General features: G+C 42.6%; 1 protein-coding gene across 1 annotated transcript in view; it reads left to right on the top strand.

Moving 5' to 3' along the window:
• CEP126 (centrosomal protein 126) overlaps positions 1-21,037 on the top strand; it is a 543,909-nt gene that overhangs the window by 435,077 nt on the left and 87,795 nt on the right. The window contains exon 9 of the mRNA XM_069639092.1: positions 6,015-6,102. Coding sequence (XP_069495193.1) covers positions 6,015-6,102 — 88 coding nt within the window. The remainder of the gene's footprint in view (positions 1-6,014; positions 6,103-21,037) is intronic.

Genomic DNA, 21,037 nt, shown 5'->3' with positions numbered 1-21,037 from the left:
CAGCCGGGGTTGAGGGGAAGGATACAGGTTTGTGCGCATTTTTCTTTCCCTTAAACCAAACCAAATCCATTACATTTCTGATTTACCTTCAAAAAGTGTTTGTGGGTTTGTTGCTACACCATTGATATGCGTTTTCTTTTTTTTGATGAAAAACTCAGTTGAATTATACATGTTTGCCTGGATACCATAGCTACTGTTTGCATATATTTCTAAACATGTAGACCGTCACGTTAGAGAAACAGTATACCCGAAATCTTATCATTTTGTTATGGCACATGCTTTTCTGCCTAATGAAACAATAGTTGTATGCATATATTGGGGTGATAGTTTACCAGTTTGAGCAGCAAAACTATGGAACACTTTGCCATTAGCCTTAAAATCAGAACCGTTTTACCCTAGCTTCAGGAAAAAATGCAAAAATATGACTCCTCATGCAGGAGACACAATAATGCTGTATATCCTATTGCTTCGCCCATCTCTGTATCTACCTGTGATGCACGTTAATTAATGCCTGTGTTGTCTCAACTGTATGGAAATAAGCAACTTGTGTAACTGAAAGAAATGGGCCCAGATGCCTAAGGGTTCTGTGCGCTATATAAATAAATAAATTAATAAATAAATAAATAAATTTAGAGGCCAGAGAGTACAGTGCTGCTTGACAATCTCTGCTTTTCTTGTTTGTGGTGAGAGGTTCTTTCCTCTAGTCCTCCTGCTCCCCCAGAGCCTCTGCGAGCTGTGTGCGGAGTGCGAGGCGAGTCGGGTGTGCCGCGCAGAGCTGAAGCGGTTTCCTGATCCTGCGGCTTTGAACGACTGGACGCCCGCCTGGTGACTGCGATTTGTGACCGATTCGCGTCCCTGCACGGCCAATTAGAGGTTTGTGTTTGGGGAGAGCAGTGGAGAAGGAGAGTTACGCGACCGCCGAGAGTCGCGTTGGTGTCGCAGAAAAGGAGCTTATGGAGTCTAACTCAGCCGCACATGCGTTGCAGAGTGAGTTACAGAGTGTCAGACGGGGCTATTGAGATTTGTGAGACCTGAGTGTCTCCCCCCACCCTGGGCTTGATTTTTCTACATAGAATCGATTAGCATAATAAATCATTTTATTTATTTATATTCATTACTTTTTTTTGCTGCATTTAGGCTACTCTTGCAGTTTTGGCGACTTCCTATATTGAGTGGCATCTGATTGTTATTAGATTGGTGATCTCCCTTCTTTTCTGCTATGCCTGGAAAAGCACAGGGGAGAAGTAAACATTATAATTTACATAAAAATAAGCCTTACGGGAAAACTGCTAAATCCAGCACTGCATCACAAAGCAGTGACTCGCCGCTTAGTGAAGATAGAAGCGAGAGAAATAGTGGACCCAAGAAATCAACCATACTTCCTGGACGATCTCCCATTCAAATCACAGATTCTTTTAAACTGAGAAAGTTACCAATACGAATAACTGCCAAAAAACGTCTTCCCAGGTACATGCTAAGGTTGGTTTGGGTAACTTGAGCGTAACATCAGTTCCATCATTTGGGCCAATAGATGATAACTCTTTGCTGAATTTGTTTTGTCAGCTATGTGGATCCAATCTACGTGCTATTGAGCAAACTAATAACAATTTGAGTCAAGAGGCATGTGGTGTTAATAATGGTGGTATTGGGAAAGAACGGAGCATACAACAAGAAACTGACAGATTATCTAGTACCCCTTCTATGTTTCCCAAAACGCTACCCAACACAGGAAGAGAAGAGGAGGGTACAAATAATACGCTGAACCATGAAGGATCTGCAAGAGAAGTTAGTGAATCTGACAATATAAATGACTCCACGATTAGTATATCCACCCCATCGCTGAAACTGTTGCATTTTGCCCTTAAAATCCTGATTAAATTATGTGATAACATTTACTCTCAGACCCAGGTACATAGTCAATACTTAAACATACTCATGGAAAATGTGAAGACAATGCATCAGGCCATAGTTAGTGACAATAAAGCTGAAGAGGTTGTTGAAATTGATGAAAGCAGAAACTCTGTAATAATTGTTGACCCTGTAAAAGGTCTGAATCGCCCTGATGAAAAACCAGTTTCTAACGGTCCCCAAAAAAAAATCTAAGACACTTGAACAACCTAAGAAAAAACAATTGAGTGGAACTAAAAAGACCACAAATATCAAAGAAGATGAGATTGTATCCTGTCATCGTCTTAATTCAACCACAACCTCTTGTAAAGATCAGAAAACTAACAAGAGGCGTGCCCTAAAGAGGGCTAATCGGAAAAGAAGAAGACAGGAAACGAAAACTGGTATGTTAACTAGCTGGATACTTCAAAATAACAAGGCAAAAGGGAAAAAAAGATCTACCTTTGGAAGACGAAATCTATGATTCAGAAAGTGAACTGGAAGGGTCTTCAATCAGTACTGTGACTACGCACACTGACATAAAAGAGAAAAGCGACGGTAAAAGGGTGAAGGTCTGTGTGGAAAATAAGTTTGCCCCATTGGGTGACAAAGAGGATAAAGGTCTTGACTGACGGATTGTCCTAATTAGTGAAAAAATTGATAAAAGAACAAAGAACCCCATTAACAGACCCTCGTTACTAACTTTATGTGCTAAAATCCCTGAACTGAGAATGTTTAAATTATGTGATTATGAATTTATCGGACCTATCAGGAAGCAGTTTGGGGCAATAACAAGAGTGCACTGTGTTTTGCCTGCAACAGCTAAGATAATAAGAGCCCAGGGAGAATCTCTTGACTTCCTTGGCTAGGATTTGGATTTAGAGATCGCTGATGATGATCAGCGGTATGTATGTCAGGGGTGTAATCCTGGGAAGGCGGAAGAACAGAAAAAAAATATTGCTCCCACAGGGGACATAGACAATCAAATTGGAATACGCTGCTTACAACAACTTGTAGACATGATGAAAAAATCCTGTCCATGAGTATGCAAGATTGTGTCGTGGTATACTAAGGGACATGCCCATTTTATTAGACCAGGGCACTCTTTAAATGGTATCCTTAACCATCAAATATTTCTCTCTCTGTGGTAAGAAGTCTTCCACGATTGCCTACATTTGGGGCAACTCTGAAATACTTGATTTACTTGGCGACTTTGAAATAGCGGAGAACAAATATAGTGACCATGCAAAGCTGTGTGCTAAATTGGAACTAGGCATGGATAATAAGATACCAACGAGTGCCACTGGTAATATTTACACTAACCATAAGGGTACAAACATTAAGTGGAACATAAAAAAATGTAAGATAATGTCACTCAATTTACATGGCCTTTTTGATTCGGTCTATAAACATGCCCATTCGCTTAGCAGTAATGAGATTGAATGCATGATCAAAGCCATTACAGATGAAGTTGGTACTGTGAAGGGAAGTCCTAAAACTAATACTGGAAACATGATCAATCGGTCTTATGATAGAGAGCTGTTGGTAAAACGTAAATACCGACGCTCTCTTCAGTTCTTGATAAAATCCAATATGGAGTCCATCGAGATCACTAACAAGAAAAAGCAGTTGAAAAATTGATTTACCAATTGGTGTAAACGTAGAAAATGGTCCAAATTAAACACCAAATGGCAGACCATGTTTAATACCCTTCAACGAAATGAGTCTACTCCAGTTTGGAAAATCTTGAATGAAGTAAGAAATGTGAATAAAGCTTGTATTTTGAACTCGTTAGGAGAGAAAACGTGGACTATCGATATTAATAAACCATGAATAAGAGAGTAGATAAGAACTTCCCAAGATTATTTTGTAGAGAATGGCCTCTCTCCTTTTCCATCAAAATGATTGAGTCCATTATTAATAAAAATGAACAAGTCCTGATCCTCTGGACCCAATGGACTTGCCACTGTAGTATTAAAATATGATTCTGTTATATGGAGCAAAGTATTGTTTAAGCTATTTACCAGTGTTTGCCGAGATCACTGTATCCCAGACTCGTGGAAAAATGCCATACTTATCCCGGTGTTTAAAGCGTGCAATAGATCTCTTCCTGAAAATGAACGACTGTTGTCGATTTTAGACTCCACGGGGAAGGTTTTCTCAGCTATTGTTTTAGAACACTTGAATGCTTGGGTCCATACTAACCGCCTACTTCACCCTCTTCAAACCGGGCACTAGTACTACACATATTTGAGTCCTAGATGCCATAAACTCCAACGCTAAATCAAGCACTGGTTTGTCTGTTTATGTAATTTTTGTTGATTTCAGGTCAGCGTTTGACAGTGTTGGTTGAACCAAATTGTGGGAGATTCTATTGAAACTAGCCTGTCCAAAATGGCTTGTTGATATACTTTTTAATCTTCATGATAACAACACTGTGCAAATTCGTTTAGATAATGTGGGCAGCCTGACACAGCCGATCAATGTGAAAAGAGGAGTAAAACAAGGCTGTTTATTGGCTGCCCTCCCATTCAAACTTTACCTAGCTGACCTTATTAGACTTCTTGTTGCTAAAGCTAAATGCCCTGCTAAATTTGAAAAAGCGTTAATATCTGCTATGCTCTATGCAGATGACTTGGTGATCATTGATCATACTATAGCCGGTATGAAGGCAATGTTGTAAGAACTCGGCTGTTTTGTAAAAGAACATGGCCTAACAATTAATTTGCAAAAAACCAAGGCCATGTTGTTTTCCTGTAAAAAAGGCAATAGAGTAAAAGTGGAAGTCTCCTGGGGTATTGTAGAATACACCGAGGTATATAAATATCTAGGTGTCTTGCAAAATTGGATACAGGTATCTTATCAAGAATAAAATTAGGAGAGCCAAGCAAATCACTATGATGGTACACAAGTTTGTTAAAGAATATGCTGGTTACTCATTAAAAGGTATTCTTACACTATATCGCCAATGGTTCACCCTGGTACTGACCAATGGGTTAGAAGCCATTACTATTTGTGACCTTTCTTTCCTTGATAGGATTGAAGGGTTATTTTGGCGTACTATTTTGAGAGTACCTCGTTCCTGTTCCATCCAATACATCAGAGCAGAACTCGGCTTACAATCGTTGAGTTCCACTGTGAGACAACAACGTGGCCTCCTTAATCTCAAAGCAATATGCCACCGTGAGAGTGAACTGCTACAAATTATCAGAACCAATGTGGCTAAAATAGATATTCCTATTTCAAGGAGCAAATACTTATCCAGCTGCTGCAAATATTTTGAAGAATTACAGTGGGTGGTAAAAACGAACCAATGTGGTTTCTTTCCAGCCATTAAAAAAGTGTTCAAAGCTAAAGCAAAGAGAGTTGATTGGGAAATGAAATGTATTCATTTGTATGCATTGACATTTTTTAAATATATTGAATGGATTGTACATGAGTATTATATGCCCCAAAGATATTTAGTATGTTGCCCTGATCCCCTGGTACGAAATTTTAGATTATTAATGCACACCAATCAACTTCCGGTGAAATCTACTTTTGGTTCTCAGTGGAAGATTCCTGAAAAAGAAAGATACTGTTGTATGTGTTTGGACACGGACGAATGTGAGACTGTTAGGCATGTACTAACCTCATGCACTGAAAGACGAAATCACTACTTGTTGAATTATGGTCGTTTAGTCCATAGCATGAGTTATATACAGTCGGAGGAATTTTGGAGATGGTGCCTGAATGTACAACCTGAAGCAGTCTACATAGCATTATATAGAGTATGGAAAACATTTCCGCCTAGAAATAATGAAAATGTTAATGATAAATTAGTGACGACATGAGATAACCATGATTCAAGGTAATTATCATTTCATTGTAGTGTATTTTATATTTAAACATTGCACTTTTGTACTATAGTATGAATGAATGAATGAGTATTTAATATTGTATAATGAGTTAAAATGTGATTGATATGAATGTATGTAAGTTGTAAAGTTTTTTTATGAACTGAAAACAACTTAATAATAAAATAAATAAATTGATGTGGTACACATATTGAGGCGATTTTTCTGCATTCACTTTTGATATCGATTGTTTTTTGTGTGTTAACATGCTTGTATGCTCTTGTGTTTCAGAATTCAGTACATACTGTCCAGATCAGTCCCTTTTCATGTGCATTTGAGCCAGTGAAAACTGGGAGCGGCAAAAATGATGCAGAAGAAGGTATTCTTACATTGATTACAGCACTGCACTAGAATGAGTAGTGATGGTTCAGATGTTTTAGTTATTGTACTAATAATAATAATTATTATTGGTCATTGATAACATGCTTAATACCCAGAGGTTTCGAAGCAAGGACCCGGGGATCGAACCTGTGTTGCTCTGTGTCGTCTTGCTCCCAAGGCCAGTGCGTTGCTCCTGAGCTATCCTCCCGAGACTTATAATATTTAATGCCCAGCTGTTACTTTAAGAAATAATTGTCACCGAAACGCCTTTTAGACTTAGATTTTAATGGGGTCCTTTCTGAATAATATCGGGACAATCTTGTAAAGCTAGAATAATGCCATGCATCTAGGCATGTTGTCATCAGGGACATAATTCATGTGTGGATTTATATTTTAGATAAGCAAATCACCAAAACTGTTAGGAACCGCAATTCGACTTGTGTGTTAATCATCTCGATGCCTGTAAAGTTTATTTAAATCTAGTTAAAAAAAAGGTTGCTACAAAGGTTATATTATTTTAAACCCTCCCCAATCTGAACCTTCCCTGGCTCGAACTTGTTGTCTAACTACCACTGGTCTCCTAGTCTGAGTATTGAAACTAGATCACCAAATTGTCCAGAATGCCAAGTCTTTATACAATACCTGTGCTTAATCAACATTTTAAAAACGATTCAATTATACCATAACATAAAAGTGAGCTGAAACCCTTGCCTGAAGAAAATGCAAAATATATCATAATGTAAAAGTGTGCTGTGAAGGTTCTTGCTGTGGTAAAAAGGATACGGGAGAATAGGACACCAGTAAGATTTGGTAATGAACAGGAATATGATATGAGCTGCATAGTTTAGAGCATTAGAGTCTTTATAAAGAGTGCTTAGCTTGCGCAAAGGACTAATGATCTCACAGATGGGGGTACATACGGCACATGCAAGGGTTGCACTACATGCGCAGTGCACATATTTGTGTTTAAAAGGAAATGGTCAGAAATGTTCAACACGCATGAACGGAATATGTCGGTGAGATCTTTAGCCCTTTGCAGATGCTCATAGTGGGGACTCCATCGCGGGAACGTCATCATCTGAGAATGAGTTCTGCTTTGCCCACTCCAGAGATTTTGAACTACCCCTCATAATCTCTTTTGGATTCCTCGAATTTGTTTTGCGTGCAAATCCCTGCTCTTTTGGGGGGCTTTTGGATGGTACCCTCATCACTTTCATGCAGTAATTTCTCAAATTGTTCAAATGTGTTCCTGTCTTCACTTAAAGCCATTTTGACTAAGACGCCCTCTTTCAACCTAGTCCCATATCGTGAAGCCAGTAATGCAGCAGGGAGAAGCGAGCTCTGCTTCAGGAGTTGCCTTTTTATGTCTTACTTGATATGTATTGTTTCTTTCCTTTGCTTAAATATCAGTGCACATGCCTAAAGCCTGCTGCCAAACCCACTTCTCTGAACCCACTTTTCTCCTCCCTGGCACTCAGCTGTGAAACACATTGTGCTGTATGGTTTGGCTTTTGACTGTAAGGGCTGCTCTCACATTACCATAAAGACCTCACTGCATCCTGTCCTCCCTCTCAGCCCACCCTCCCACTGACTCGTATAGCCGGAATCCCCCTACACAGCTAAATCCTCCTGTTTACTATGTGCTTACCAGTTAAAAACTAACTCTTAATTCACATCTGCTCACAGAGTCTAACAGCAATATTCTATCCATTGTAAATGCATGGCTCTTTTATGTAGCTTCTTCTGCCTTTGTTGAGCTTTTACACCCTGACGTTAATCTAACTCTTGTAAATAGTCATGATAGGCCTTGGCATGGCTATTCGCTCAAGAAAAACCTTATGATTGTGCTAGACATTGTAGTTCTGCTGAGACGTGAAGTGCTTCCCCTCACATGGGTCTTTCAACCTCTCTCTCCTTCAGACTCATTTTGAATGAATGACCTTCCCAGAACCCATCTTTCCTAGCAGAGCTAACCAACCCGTTCCCATCAATGGTTCCTTCTTGCTGACATCATGCTTTTCTCAGCGAGTTTTGGCTTCATCTTCTGTACTCCCGAGTCACTAAAATGTTTTTTGATAGTTGTGTGGCTTACTCACTCAGGAGGTCACAATTAATATACCCTTTTGAATTTGGACTAATTTGTCACGTCTTCCCCCGGTTTCCCTGTCCTCCGGTCTTGCCACTCTTTAATCCCTTTTGTTATCAAGATTCCAGGCAAGCAGGAAACCTGCACACATGCCCGATTCCCAAGCTTGGGCAAGTTCTGGTCTGTTCACTACAGCCTCACTGGGCTACCACTGCATACCAATCTAAGAATCAGATACTCCAGTTTTAGATTCTGTCTCATTTCAGCGGTTACCAAGCACTTTGACTGCTGCCATGAAAAGAGGTTTCCCCCATCAAAGCAGTCCAATTAAAAGCCATCGATATCCCCTCTCCTAAACATTATAGTGTAGAACTAAGTAAAGCCAACTGGTGAGAAATTGGAAGCTTAAATACTGTCCATCAGCAAAAGTAGCTATGTCTCACAACATAATCAAAGATTTAAGAATACCTCAATTTGGAAATGCCCCAAATAGGCTCATACAAGCCAGAGCACGTTCCCTCTTTGGCCAGAGAGCTTCAATTGCTGCAAACAATAATCTTTGCCTCATAACCCATGTACCTTAGCAATTGCATAATCTCTTTAATACTTTTTTTTGTTTTTTTTTAAATGTCTTTATTGTTTTCTTTTAACAACAACAAAACACATAACATACAGCCATAACCTAAATGGCTTATTGGCACCTTGCACGGATTTTGTCATTCCGCTGTCATTTCATAACTCTCACCGACGACCTTGTTAGTTCAGTCCAGACCTCCCATTGGTTCAAACACCAGGCCTGATACACATATTGTCCTATTCTTGGGCTTCGTGCTCAGTCTTTCTACTTCGTCTATGGATCCTCTGTTCTCATGGGATCTTCGCAGTTTCCCTCCTCTCCGTAGCCAAACAGGTCTTGTATTAGCGTGTTCCATGCAGTTAATTTGTGCGCAGTTTCTCCTTCTCCTCTTGTCACTGCTCTCATCCACACCACAGTCTCTGCCCGCATCCACTTCTGGAGATCTGACCACCATGCTTCTATGCGCGGGCCCTCCCTTAACTTCCATGTCATTGCTATTCTTCCCTTGGCCAATATACATATTAAATCTTTCAACTTCACTAGGTGCGATTCGTGTTGACTCCCTCTCGAAAAGAGGCCCAGTAGGTACTTTTCCGGGTGCTCCGCCTGGATTTGGAGTCCGCTTCTTGCTATCTTAAGTCTGATCGTGTCCCATAGGTCCTGTATCACTGGGCAGGACCAGAACATGTGTACCATGTCCGCTTCTTCCGCTCAGCAGCGGGGTCACCTATTCTGGTTCCCAATCTGGACCTTATTCATCTTCTTAGGTGTGAGATATGCTCTATGCATTACATATAGCTGTGCCTGCCTAAATCTTGCATTTCTGGATCCTTTTTGTTGGGTATCATAGAGCCCTGGTCCATTCTTGGTCGCTGAGGGGCCTCTCTAGCTCCTCCTCCCAACGCTGCCTCGTGTGTTGCTTCTGTGGGTTTTTAACTTTCAGTAACTGTTCATATAGCCTGGAGGTTGTGTGCGTTCCCTCTGCAATGTCTCCTCCTCCTGGTCTTCCCAATCTGGCCATCTGTTCGTAATGTTTCTTATCATGCCAGTATATAGGATGAATCGGCACACATGTATTTCATGTTCGTCTACCATTTCGTGGAAGTCCGCCCACCTTCCCTCTCTTCTCAGGTCTCCAATTTGTGCTACACCCTTAGCCTCCCAGTGTACTCGATATGTTGCTAGTGTGTTTGTGTCCCCTCCCAGGAGACCTGCTAGAGGGATTTGTGCCGAATGTGGATCTTTTGTCCTTGGGAGTTTCCACGCTCTCTTCCATAAGTCCACTGCAATGTTGAGCATATTCAGTAGGGTTCCAAGCGGGGGTCCGACGAGCCATAGTATTTCCCTTAAATAATATTGTTTCAGTGCTGGCTGAAAGATGTGTGCGTCTATTGTTTCATCTTCCCCCAGCCATTTTACTGCAAATTGCAGCTGCCCTGCTAAATAGTACCTCTCGAAATCCGGTAGTCTGATGCCCCCTTCTTCATAGTCCTTCTGCAAGGTCCTTATCGTGATCCTATCCCCCCCCCATATGAATGAACGTGTTATCGTGTTTAATTTGGTAAAAAAAGGCCCTGGGAATGCTAAATTGGATGTTCGTGAAGTAGTATAATAAGCGGGGCAGTACCACCATTTTCAGGAAGGCTGCTCTTCCCATCATTCCCAGTGGAAGTGTTCCCCAGAAGGTCATTGACTCGTGTTTTTTCCAAGGCAACGAGTGTGTTGGATGTATGGGTGTCGGCGGTGTCATGATGTATGTCTATACCCAGATATTTGAAGGAGCGGCGTGCCCATGTCAGGCCCAGGTTCGGTAGGCAATGTGGGGGGACACTTTTTAATCCTGCTAGGGGGAAGAGAAGGGATTTCTTTGTTAATTGCTATTCCTGAAAGTCTGGTGTACGCCCGATCGCCTCTAAGAGGCAGGGTAGGTTTGTGGTTGGGTTGCTTACGAATAGCAGCGTATCGTCTGCGTATATAACGAAATTTGGTGGAGTACCCCATCTATGTCTATCCCGGTGTCTCTATATTCTGCTCTAAGAAATACAGCAAATGGCTCCAAGGCCAGAATATATAACATTGGCGAGAGTGGGCACCCCTGCTTAGTTCCTCTATCTATCCTCCACTCTTTGGAAATGAGTCACTCAGTTTTCACCCTTGCTCTGGGTTCCTTATATAGTAATTTGATCCATCGGAGGTACCCTTCCCCGATACCAAAGTGGGCAAGTACACGTGTGTGCGTGCTTTAATGATGATTCCTGTGATGTCTTGTAATGATTCCCTGCCTGTGAATATGTAATCTATGCGTATGAATGTTCCATGTGGTGCGCTGTAGTGTGTATAACCCCTCCCCTCTCCATGTACCTGCCTCCATACGTCCGCTAACTGTAGCTGCTCCAGGGTCCTATGCAGTTCTTTTGCTCGGGGTGCTGGCTTCTTGTGTTTATCATCAGACCTGTCGAGAAGGGGGTTCAAGGTGCAGATGAAGTCGCCGGCCCAAATGAACGTTGCCTCCCTATATTGCGCTAGCTTGGGCGCTAGTTTCTTGAAGAAGTATGTTGCATCGTAATTTGGGGCATAGGTGTTGACCAGGCACACTTCTTTGTTTTCTAGCATGCCATGCACTAATGCCGCCTTCCTTCTGTGTCGGTCTCCTGCTTCAGTAGCTGCAATGGGACCCCCGGGGAAATCCATAGTAGTACTCCTCGCGCATAGTTCGAGTATGTGGCGCTGTATGTCTGTCCTCCCCATTTTTTCCCCACCTTGGCCTGTCTGTCTCTTGTTAGATGCGTCTCTTGTAACATCGCTATCTTGATTTTCATCCGGTTTAGCCAGGCATTCACCCCAAGTCTCTTAACATATGCATTGAGTCCTCTCACATTCCAGGTTGCTTCATTGTCCCACTGCTGTGTCCTTGCACCCTGCCCTTCGATCTCCTCATATCAATCTCCCTCAGTGTTCTGGTCCTGGATCTTTTCTTCTTGATGCAGCCACTGCTGCTGTCACAGGGTTCCTGTCCTATGTTGCTCCAGTCGCTTCTTGCCTGTATTATTTTGTTGTCCTTTGTGGTGTTTCTTCCACTGTTCGTGCCATGTGCCACCCATTCACTCTATTCAACGTCCTTAACCTTAACAAAAACTGGAAAACTAACGCCCAGCCACCCTCCCCCTGCTCAGGCTCCGCCGCTTCTCTCGTTGTGCTCCTTTTGGTGGGGCAGACTCGCCGCAGCGTGATGTCTTAAAGCTGACATCCAAACTAGTAGTTCATTCTTTCTGGGAGCACCGCTTCTCTCAGCCAACACAGCTAAAGTGGGGGCCGATCGCTCCTCTGTGCTTTCTTCTAGCTTCTTTACTTATGTAATGTCTATTTCATTGTTCCAGATTGCCTTTATTACTCCTCATCTGGGTCTGTTTCCGACGTTGCTGGCATTTCTTTGCCTCAATTGAGGGATGCCTTGAGAGTCCATCCAGCTGCGGGCCTCGTCGGTGGAGTCGAAAGAACATGTTTTGCCTTGGTGTATCACCTTGAGTTTAGCGGGGAACAGGAGCATGTACTTCACCCCTGCGACCCTGAGGCGTTCTTTTGTTGGGCCGAACTGTGCTCTTTGCCTCTGAACCATAGCCGTATAGTCTGGATACACTGATCTTGGAAGAGTTTCTGGTGACCCCCCCCCCTCCTTGAGATTGCTAGTATTTTCTCCCTGTCCTTATAGTTCATGATCCTAGTAATCATAGCCCTTGGGGGGCACCTGGCTGGGGTCTCCCGATCAGGGCTCTGTGTGTCCTTTCTACCACAAAGCCGTGGGATGGTGTACCTGCTCCGACCTCCTGGAGGAGCATGTTTTCGACATACTGAGTGGGGGTCTTTGCCTTCCTCACCTTCCGGAATTCCAATTATGCGAATGTTGTTCCTCCGCGCTCTTCCCTCTGCGTCTTCCACTCTCCTTTCCAGAACTTTGACTCTGTGCCTGCATTACGGCAATCCCTGCCGGGTTTTGTTGTACCTGCTGTTCCGTCGCTGTCACCCTCTCTGTTAAGTTCCTTGCGTCCTGGCGAAGGAGGCCCACATCTACCATAACTGTATCCAATTTGTTTTCTAGAGATGCTTTCAGGGCCCCTATTGCTGTGTCCACCTTGTTTTCGAGAGATGCTTTCATGGAGGCAATTGCTTCCAGTATCGGGCCTTCGTTGGCGGTTTCCACTTGGTGTGAAATTTTATCTATGGCTGCTGCCATGTCCACTGGCATTGACTGTTTGTGTCCAGATGCCTTAGTAAAGGTTTCCATGCTTACTTGCTTGGTTTTCCCTTCTGTTTACTTGTTTGGCATTGCGCTTGCTTGTGCATGAGGTGTCTCCCTCTTCTGGCCCTTCTCTAGTTGATTTGTTGCCTTAGTTCTCGTGGGGTACTGTCCTTGGCATGTGTTGCTAATATCGATCTTGGCTGTACACCACTTGCCGTGGCCTCCGTTTCTTCCTCTACGCTGTTCTCCCTACTCCCCTGTGTTTGCAGGTCTCTTGGGTGTATGTCTCTCGGGTAACCTCTCACCCTGTGGTAAGGTTGTTGCACAGTTCTGGCAGGTATATGTAGTATCCCTGTACTGGACCCTCCTATCCTTGGTGCCCTCGTTGCCCGGGGCTTCGAGGGGGTTCTTATCCCTGCGTGTGTACTCCTTTCGCTTCAGTCTTACTGCCCACTCAGGCTTCCTTTGCTATTTGCCGTTATGGGCCTGCAGACTCTTTTGTCCTGGTCCTCTGCGTCGCCTCCTTAGGCTGGTGGGGGTCTGTCCCTTGTTTACCCCGTTTTCCCTCCTTATTCCTCTCTTCTCCCCCCCCCCCCGGCGCGCACCGTGTCCCTGGCGTCTTTTGTTGTCAGATGTCACACCTCGGGCCCGGGTCAGGGCCTTTTCTGTGACTGCTGCATGTGTTCCTCCAGGTAGGTAGCTGGCAACAAGGATCTTTGTGCTGCCTGTATTGCGTGTGGGCGCTCTGGGAGTCACCTCAGCGTATCGGAGGATAGATTCGCTCATATGTTGGTGTTCACACGGTTGGCACAGGCTCCCCAAAGACTGTTAGCTGCAGTCCCCGTCTGCATCCTTGTGTCTCTCCTGCTTCGCCGTCCTTCTTCCTCTGGCCGTGCTGGTCTCTGCGTTATGGGGTTGACTCAGGCTCTCTGAAGACTGTTCGCTACAGTCCCCGTCTGCATCCTTGGGTCTCCCCTGCTTCGCCGTCCTTCTTCCTCGCGGCTGCGCTGGTTTCTGTGTTATGCGCGGCCAGGTTTCCTTCTCAACGGTCGTGTAAATTTGCCGGCTCACTTTGTATTACGTGGCTGGAGTCCTCCCACAGCTCGCGCGCCTGCCATTTTGATTTTGCTGGACGATTCCCCTCCGGTGGTCTATCTTCCTTTCCACCACCCGATTCTCTCATGGGGCTTTGCTGAGTTGGCAGCAGGTATTCCGGTCTCTGTAGAGAGACTTTGGTGTTCTTCTGGAACCAATTTATGCTAGTTTTTTCGGATCTTGTCAGGATCGCTCCGGAGCTCCTCAGCGGCAAGTCTCACTACATTGGCTGCTTAGCCACGCCCCCATCTCTTTAATACTTATTCAGGAAGACCTCAGAATCATTGCAACTGTGTGACAAAATGACTATTGGTCTGCAAGGGTACACGGATGCAGAGAGGATCAACCGACTACTCAGTCCCACACTGCTACTAAACCACCATTGATCCCAATCATAAAAGCAAAACAGTCAGAGCTCGACAGGTAAACCTCATTTGCCTCTTTTGGTAGCACAGGCCAAGGGCAGACTATACTTTTCAGGCAGGGTTTGGCTGATACAGTGGCATCACAAACAACAATAGTATGATGGTACTGTAACAAAAGAATGTCCAGCCAAGGATCTACAAAATAATGGGAACAGTAATATAAACTAACAATGCACATGGCTAATGAAACCATAAAGACACACCCTGTAAATGTAAAGAAACACAGAGAATGCACATTTTCAGAATAAAAGGGCACTTTGGGTTGATGGGCAAGGATGCTCAGAAAAAACTTTTCAGCAGCAATAACAATGTTGCAGGATATGTCTTTTAAAAGGCAAATAATGGGTTTAAAAGTTCTTTAATGTCCTCTAAGGCAGCAAAGGGACGCAGGGCCTCTTATCTTGTCTTTGGGACACAACACAACTTCCCTTAGCCTGATTGAATTGTCCGGTTTCATTTTGTGTGTACCTCGTGTGTAATTGTTGCGCCCGATGCCTGTGGGCTTCAGCGCAATATATAAATAAATAAATGAAACAGAATTGGTGAACTGGTCAACTGGGTCTGGTCAACTGGGTCCAACAAGTAGTGTGGTGTAAGCAGCAATTTGCGTGTCACAAAGAAGCTTGGGACAGGCAAGCGATGTCCAGGGAGGTATATCTCACAAGCGGATTGAAGGGGAAACCAGGGGCTCGGGCTGTTACTTGATTTCTGGGTTGCTGAAAGGTCCAGTCCATTAGCCAAGGAGCAAGGCAAGTCCTTTCTTATACTCTTCACTACCAGGATGGATTGTAGAGGGCACTTGCAAGGTGTTCTGTCACGTCCAGTGGCAGGGTACTGGCTACCAGTGCTTCAGTTTATTGAGGACCTGTGCAAACAGAAGTTTCACCCCCAAGGTGGATAGAAGAAGAGCTTAACTCGTGCTTTGAAGTGTCTGTCTTCACCTGTGTGGCAGAGGACTTTGTTGAAATCGACTGTGTGCTCTAGCACCTTGAAGCGTCTCCTGTGCTAGATGGGATTACCAATAAAGATCTCAAATCAAATAACCTGACAGCCTCAAAGAATATGGCAAAATACTACTTTATTCTCAATTTTTTAATAAAACGGGGCAAACTGGCAGACATCAGACTGATGCTTGCACACTCACACACAAACTTGATTATACAGATGCTTTATACCCAATATGTGTCATCTATGATGTCATCCTACGTTGCAAACCGTAAAACCTATTGAGGGGGAGGATTTGTTAGGGGAGCATATGTACCTATAGTGTACATACGGGTTAGTTCTTCATTGGCTTACTCTTATCTGTAAGGCACATCTTGAAATACCTCTAAATACATATAATACTGATTATAGCGGAGAAGATGGCAGTGGATTGGTCTATGCAACATTGTATGGTAGGTAGCCCCATAGACCCACTTATTGGTTGGCATTCTCACTCAACCTTGGACCTTCGGCTCACTAGCAGCACCTAAGAGAAATGAAACCCAGGTGCTTGAGTCACGTCAGATTACTTCCTGCTCTACCATCTCTAATCATTCCATCCATGAGCCAAAGTCTTCTTGTAGCCTGCTCACTTTTCTGGGACATTTAAGGGAGTGTAGCACATCACTATCTTCACCCAAAGCTTAATTAATTGCCCTTTTTTTACTTCTGAATCACATGTGAGGAGACCGCAAATTTGTCAATTTCAACCTTCTGTTTACTTCCATTTGATTTAATAATAATGGGTGTTATTCCTCCTCTCGCCACTTTTAATTGTCCAGTACTTGGCTCTTGCAAATGTTTTCATCTTCTTTAATCTAAGAGAAATATGTCTCACATACAAGGCTTATCCATCATCCATCCCTTTGTTTCTTGCAATTATTCCTCAAAATAGCATCCTTGATCCCAGGCCAACATAGACTCTTGTTGAATTTGCACACAAAGCTGTTCTGCAGCGTTTCCCGATTCTGCAATCTTGGTCTGTCCTTGAGATAGCTGGGTTGAATTTGACAGGAGCCGATGTCCATTTTCCTTTCATGGCCATCCTTGCCACGTTATATTTTACTCTATAGCAAGCCGCCATATGTCTCATCTACCTTGATTTACTGCATATTTATATTTATTGGTCAGCAAGTTACTTTATCTTCTTTGTATATACGATTACTTTATCATTAAGTATATGTTTCTCTTGTTTCTCTGGTTACATCATCATTCTTAAGCATTTTCATATTGTTTCGGTATGTCTTTGTATATCTACTTCATGACATCACTCTGTATTCATCGGATTTCACTCAGCGCCCAATGATGTCCAATGGGGAGTGCTGACATCCTTCCACTCTTTCAGTGCAAGGGTAGATTCAGTATAGTTGTCAAGCGCCCAGTTGCTTAACAGCCAGGTGCGTTTTATAAATAAATAAACAAATACAAATATCTTCTCTCGTACACTCCATGCGGTATAGGGACAATGCCGGGGGTCCTATTTAGGGCTCTTCTCCTGCTGTTCCAATATGATGGCGGTGGGTGGTGGGAGTTGGGTACAACACATCCACCTGCTCCTCTACATTCCAACCTCTGGTTGATTCCTCGACTGCATTCTTCCTCTTCAATCATTTTCGTACTGTCCTTTGTTTGGAATCCATATGGATTATTTGACACCGCCTCAGGTGACCTGCATTCTTTATGTTCATCCACACTCCAGGTCATGTGGCAGAAATCTCCTGATGGTGAACAAAATATCCAACGTCCTACATATTTCGTATGATCCTTGGGGGGTAGTAGAACTTTGTACCTGGATTTTTAAAGGGTACTTTTCTATATATTCTCACAGGTACGTTTCTCATTCTGCATTTTTCACCAGTTTCAGCATCTATATCAATCATTATCTTCATCCCAATAGCTTTCTTAGCTGTCTTCTGACACGGTTCGAAGATGATCCTTATGAGACAAAATCCTATCAATACCAACACAAGTATTGCACCGAGTATTTTGAAATCATTTGTCAGCCAGGTTGGAATCCATGATAATAGGAATAAAAACCAGTCATATCCTGCTGTTTCATCAGCTTCATCTTCCATCTTCGTATAAAAGGTTGTCGGCATAGTTATTGCTTCTGTCGAGGTTGCATTTTCTCCATCATGAGATGGTATGACTGTACAGCAACAAGTCCCAACTTTGGCCAACACACCCCCTTCCATTGCTGTAATTAAGTCCAGGACATAACTGTTCTGGAGGGCCATCAGCCTGATGGCTCCCAATTCTTCTCTGAGTCTATTTAATACGTGTAATGTTTAATTGATTGTCTGCAGCAGCTCCCATCTTGTAATCTACAGCCATTTCACGTTCACTGCAGTCTGCAGCCCTGGCATGAATATAGATGTCATTATCATTGCTGTCTTGCTGAACAGTGTATACTCATCTGGTATGTCTTCATAGGCCTTTATTGATTTTGATGTGAAATAGTTTTATCTCTACAACCGGCGGTAGTTAAGCGGCCTTGTCCTCCTCTGATGAGCATTCGTTTTTGGAAATCTATCAATATTAAGGTCACTTTGGGGAATCACCAATGCTGGAACATGTATTAATCTAATGGAACATATTCCTCCCCTATTTTTAGGCAACTGCACGTAAGCCCTGGATCCACAGGCCCAATATCAGTCCATCAATACTGAAGTTCCTTTATTCATTCCTGGGACCTCTATCATCCGTCCACATCCTTTGTTTTCTCCAACCAGAACCAGGCCTCCATTCTTGAAGCATGTTTTTACAGTCTTCAGTGGTATTATAGATACTGGTCCGGCTTCATTGTCAACCCATGTTAGTAACTTAGAGTTACATGATTCTAGGCATCTGTCATTCCCTATGTGCACTATGCCTACTGGTTCCTTCTTCAATAAGTGTGCAGGGCAAGACAATAGTCATTCATCCCATCCAGTAATGGTAGTAACACACCCATACATCAATAGGTGAGGTCTCTCCCATCATCCTGGTCCTCCTGATCTTTGTCATATCTGAGCAGTCCATCCTCCTCATCTCGACAACCTTTATTTGTTCTCCAATCTGGAATGGATACCTACGTTTCTTATTTGTCCACCCCCTTCCATTTTCCATCCTCTTTGTTTTCACATAAGTATCTTCATATGGAAATGCCCCTCTTGATCGGCAATTTAAAGTTGCCCATATTCCTTTGAACTGCCCTCTGGTTGTACGTGCTGCTAGATGACAGATATTGTGCGTCGTGTGCAGCCATTTCTTTTGCAATAAATGTCCTTGCTGCATTCATGGCATATGGTATTAAGGAACAAAAATAGCTGTTTTATTCGGATGTCTCTCTCCCACCACCTTGATGTGCTGATACCATACATTCTTTTTTAAATGAGATGAATTATCACAATATGTATTTATATCTTCATGATCTTCCTCAGTTTCCATTTTAACTCGAAATAGGTGCCTAGCAAAATTATACAGAATGCTGTTCGTGCTCTCATCGGGGACAATAGCAAGTGTTCCATTGGCACCAACCATAACTGTATTGCTTTTTATAACAGGGCTAAACGCTATAATAATCAAGAGGAAAACACAAATCATAATGCAGAATGATACCACAATTATTATACCATGAAAACTCATCGATTTTCTTTATGGCAATGAGCCTCTTATATTCTGAAAACTCCTCATTTTGACTTGGACTTTGTAATTTATAACTCGGTTATTCTTAATATCAAAAACTTTTATAACAAAAATTGCAAAAAACTGCCATAATTATTCTGAAAACAATGTAATTATTCTTAGGATTGCCTAAAAATGTTACCATGTTCATGTGTCTTCTTATTAGAGCTGGATAAGATTGTGATATAAATGTAAAAACAGCATACAATGATTTGTATTTTTATTACAATAGGTAACATAAGAGATATTTCAGCTTTGGTATTTTCAAAGCATTGTTCCTTTGGCCTATCTAAAAATGTTCCAGAATAACTGTTAGTCTATTGGTTCTTTATCAAATTTGGAAGATATTGGCCCTCAATTTAGAATGCTTCTGTGCTCTTAATTTTCCTTGTCCTTGCTCTTGGCCATCGAGTGAGTCAGCATGTACAGAACTTCTTCTCTTGCTTCACTGTGGGCAGGTTCAGGAGGGGTTGGTGTCTATCTTTATACGGTTTGACATCATGCAGTTGCAGCCAGGCTCTTCTTCCTCAATTCGGCAGCTGTTGGGATAACTTCCTCCACCTCATATGGTTCCTCAAATCTGGGCATACTCTAAGTGCGTAGTAACTTGTGTACCAGCACCTGGTCCGCTGGGTATAGGCTAGGTGGCTTTAATATATCCTTTGAATCAATCGGTTGGTTGTCTTTGTTGCTTCTTTTTTAACCCTCCCTCCAGTGTTTAACCTGCTGAGACATAAAAGAAATACTTGTAGTCATTGTTAGATAATCATGCATCTCATTATCTAGTGCCTTTGCTACACTATGGGCATCTGTTCTTACCCTAGCAGGAGGAGCAAGGAGAGTTATCATGCAGCGTCCAGTCACCAACTCATGAGGAGTTAGATGGTGATCTAAGCCAGGTTGATTTCTTAAAGCATATAGGCAGTGTAGCCATCCTTTCTTTAAAGTCATCTTGATTTTTGCAATTCTTTCTTTTAGTAATTTGTTTAATCCCTCACATACGCCATTTGCCTGTGAGTGATAAGAGGAGGACAATGTGTGCTTAATGCCTAATAGGAGAGCTATTTGCTCAAACAACTTGTTTACAAAATGCAGTGCTTTGTCAGACTGCAAAACCTTGCACACACCACATCTAGGAAACACTGAGCACACAAGGAACTTGGTGGCACACATGGCATCTGGGTGCGTGCATGGGCCTGCTTCGATCCATCTAGAGAAAGGACATACCACGACCAGCAAATATCTGTAGTCATTGCACGTCTGCAGCACATCCACATTATCTATATGTAGATGCTGAAATAGTCCATTGGGTGCTTCTCTCACTGTTCGCAAAGTGTGCGCTGCAGTACATTTCTGGCACGCGATGCAATTTACAATAAACTGTGCCACATGCTCTAGCAAATTCAGGGAAAACCATTCTTCTACAATTTTAGCAGCAAGACTCTCTTGAGTCGTATGCGCTGGGTAGTGAAGCTGTTCCAACACTACCTTTAATAATGCTCAGATGCATAACTGGCTTTCCAGTGCTATCCTTCCTCAAATTGCCTCAGTGAGGATAAAGAAAACCCCCACTTTCTCCATATATCCTGCTCTTCTTGTGGGGCTCGACCTTGTACCTCAATTAGCTAGCATGTTAAAGACCTCCTTTACCAACATTCATTGTCCTGTCATCTGCTTAACACTTTCTATTTCAAAATTAGAAATGTAGTAATTTTATGTCATGTGAGTTATTAGATTTTATCTGAAATAGTTTTTCTTATTGTATTAGATTTTCTTTTACTTTGGTTGCGAAAGGGTGAATTGATTTATGTGTAAAGTTTTTTTTTCTTTAAAAAAAATTGTATCACATTAAATTAAATACAT

This window comes from Ambystoma mexicanum, chromosome 7q (assembly GCF_040938575.1).
Source record: "Ambystoma mexicanum isolate Mex_15411 chromosome 7q, UKY_AmexF1_1, whole genome shotgun sequence".
NCBI classification, from domain to species: domain Eukaryota; kingdom Metazoa; phylum Chordata; class Amphibia; order Caudata; family Ambystomatidae; genus Ambystoma; species Ambystoma mexicanum.
The sequence above is the reverse complement of the archived record's forward strand: the minus strand, read 5'-3'. Positions and strand labels throughout refer to the sequence as shown.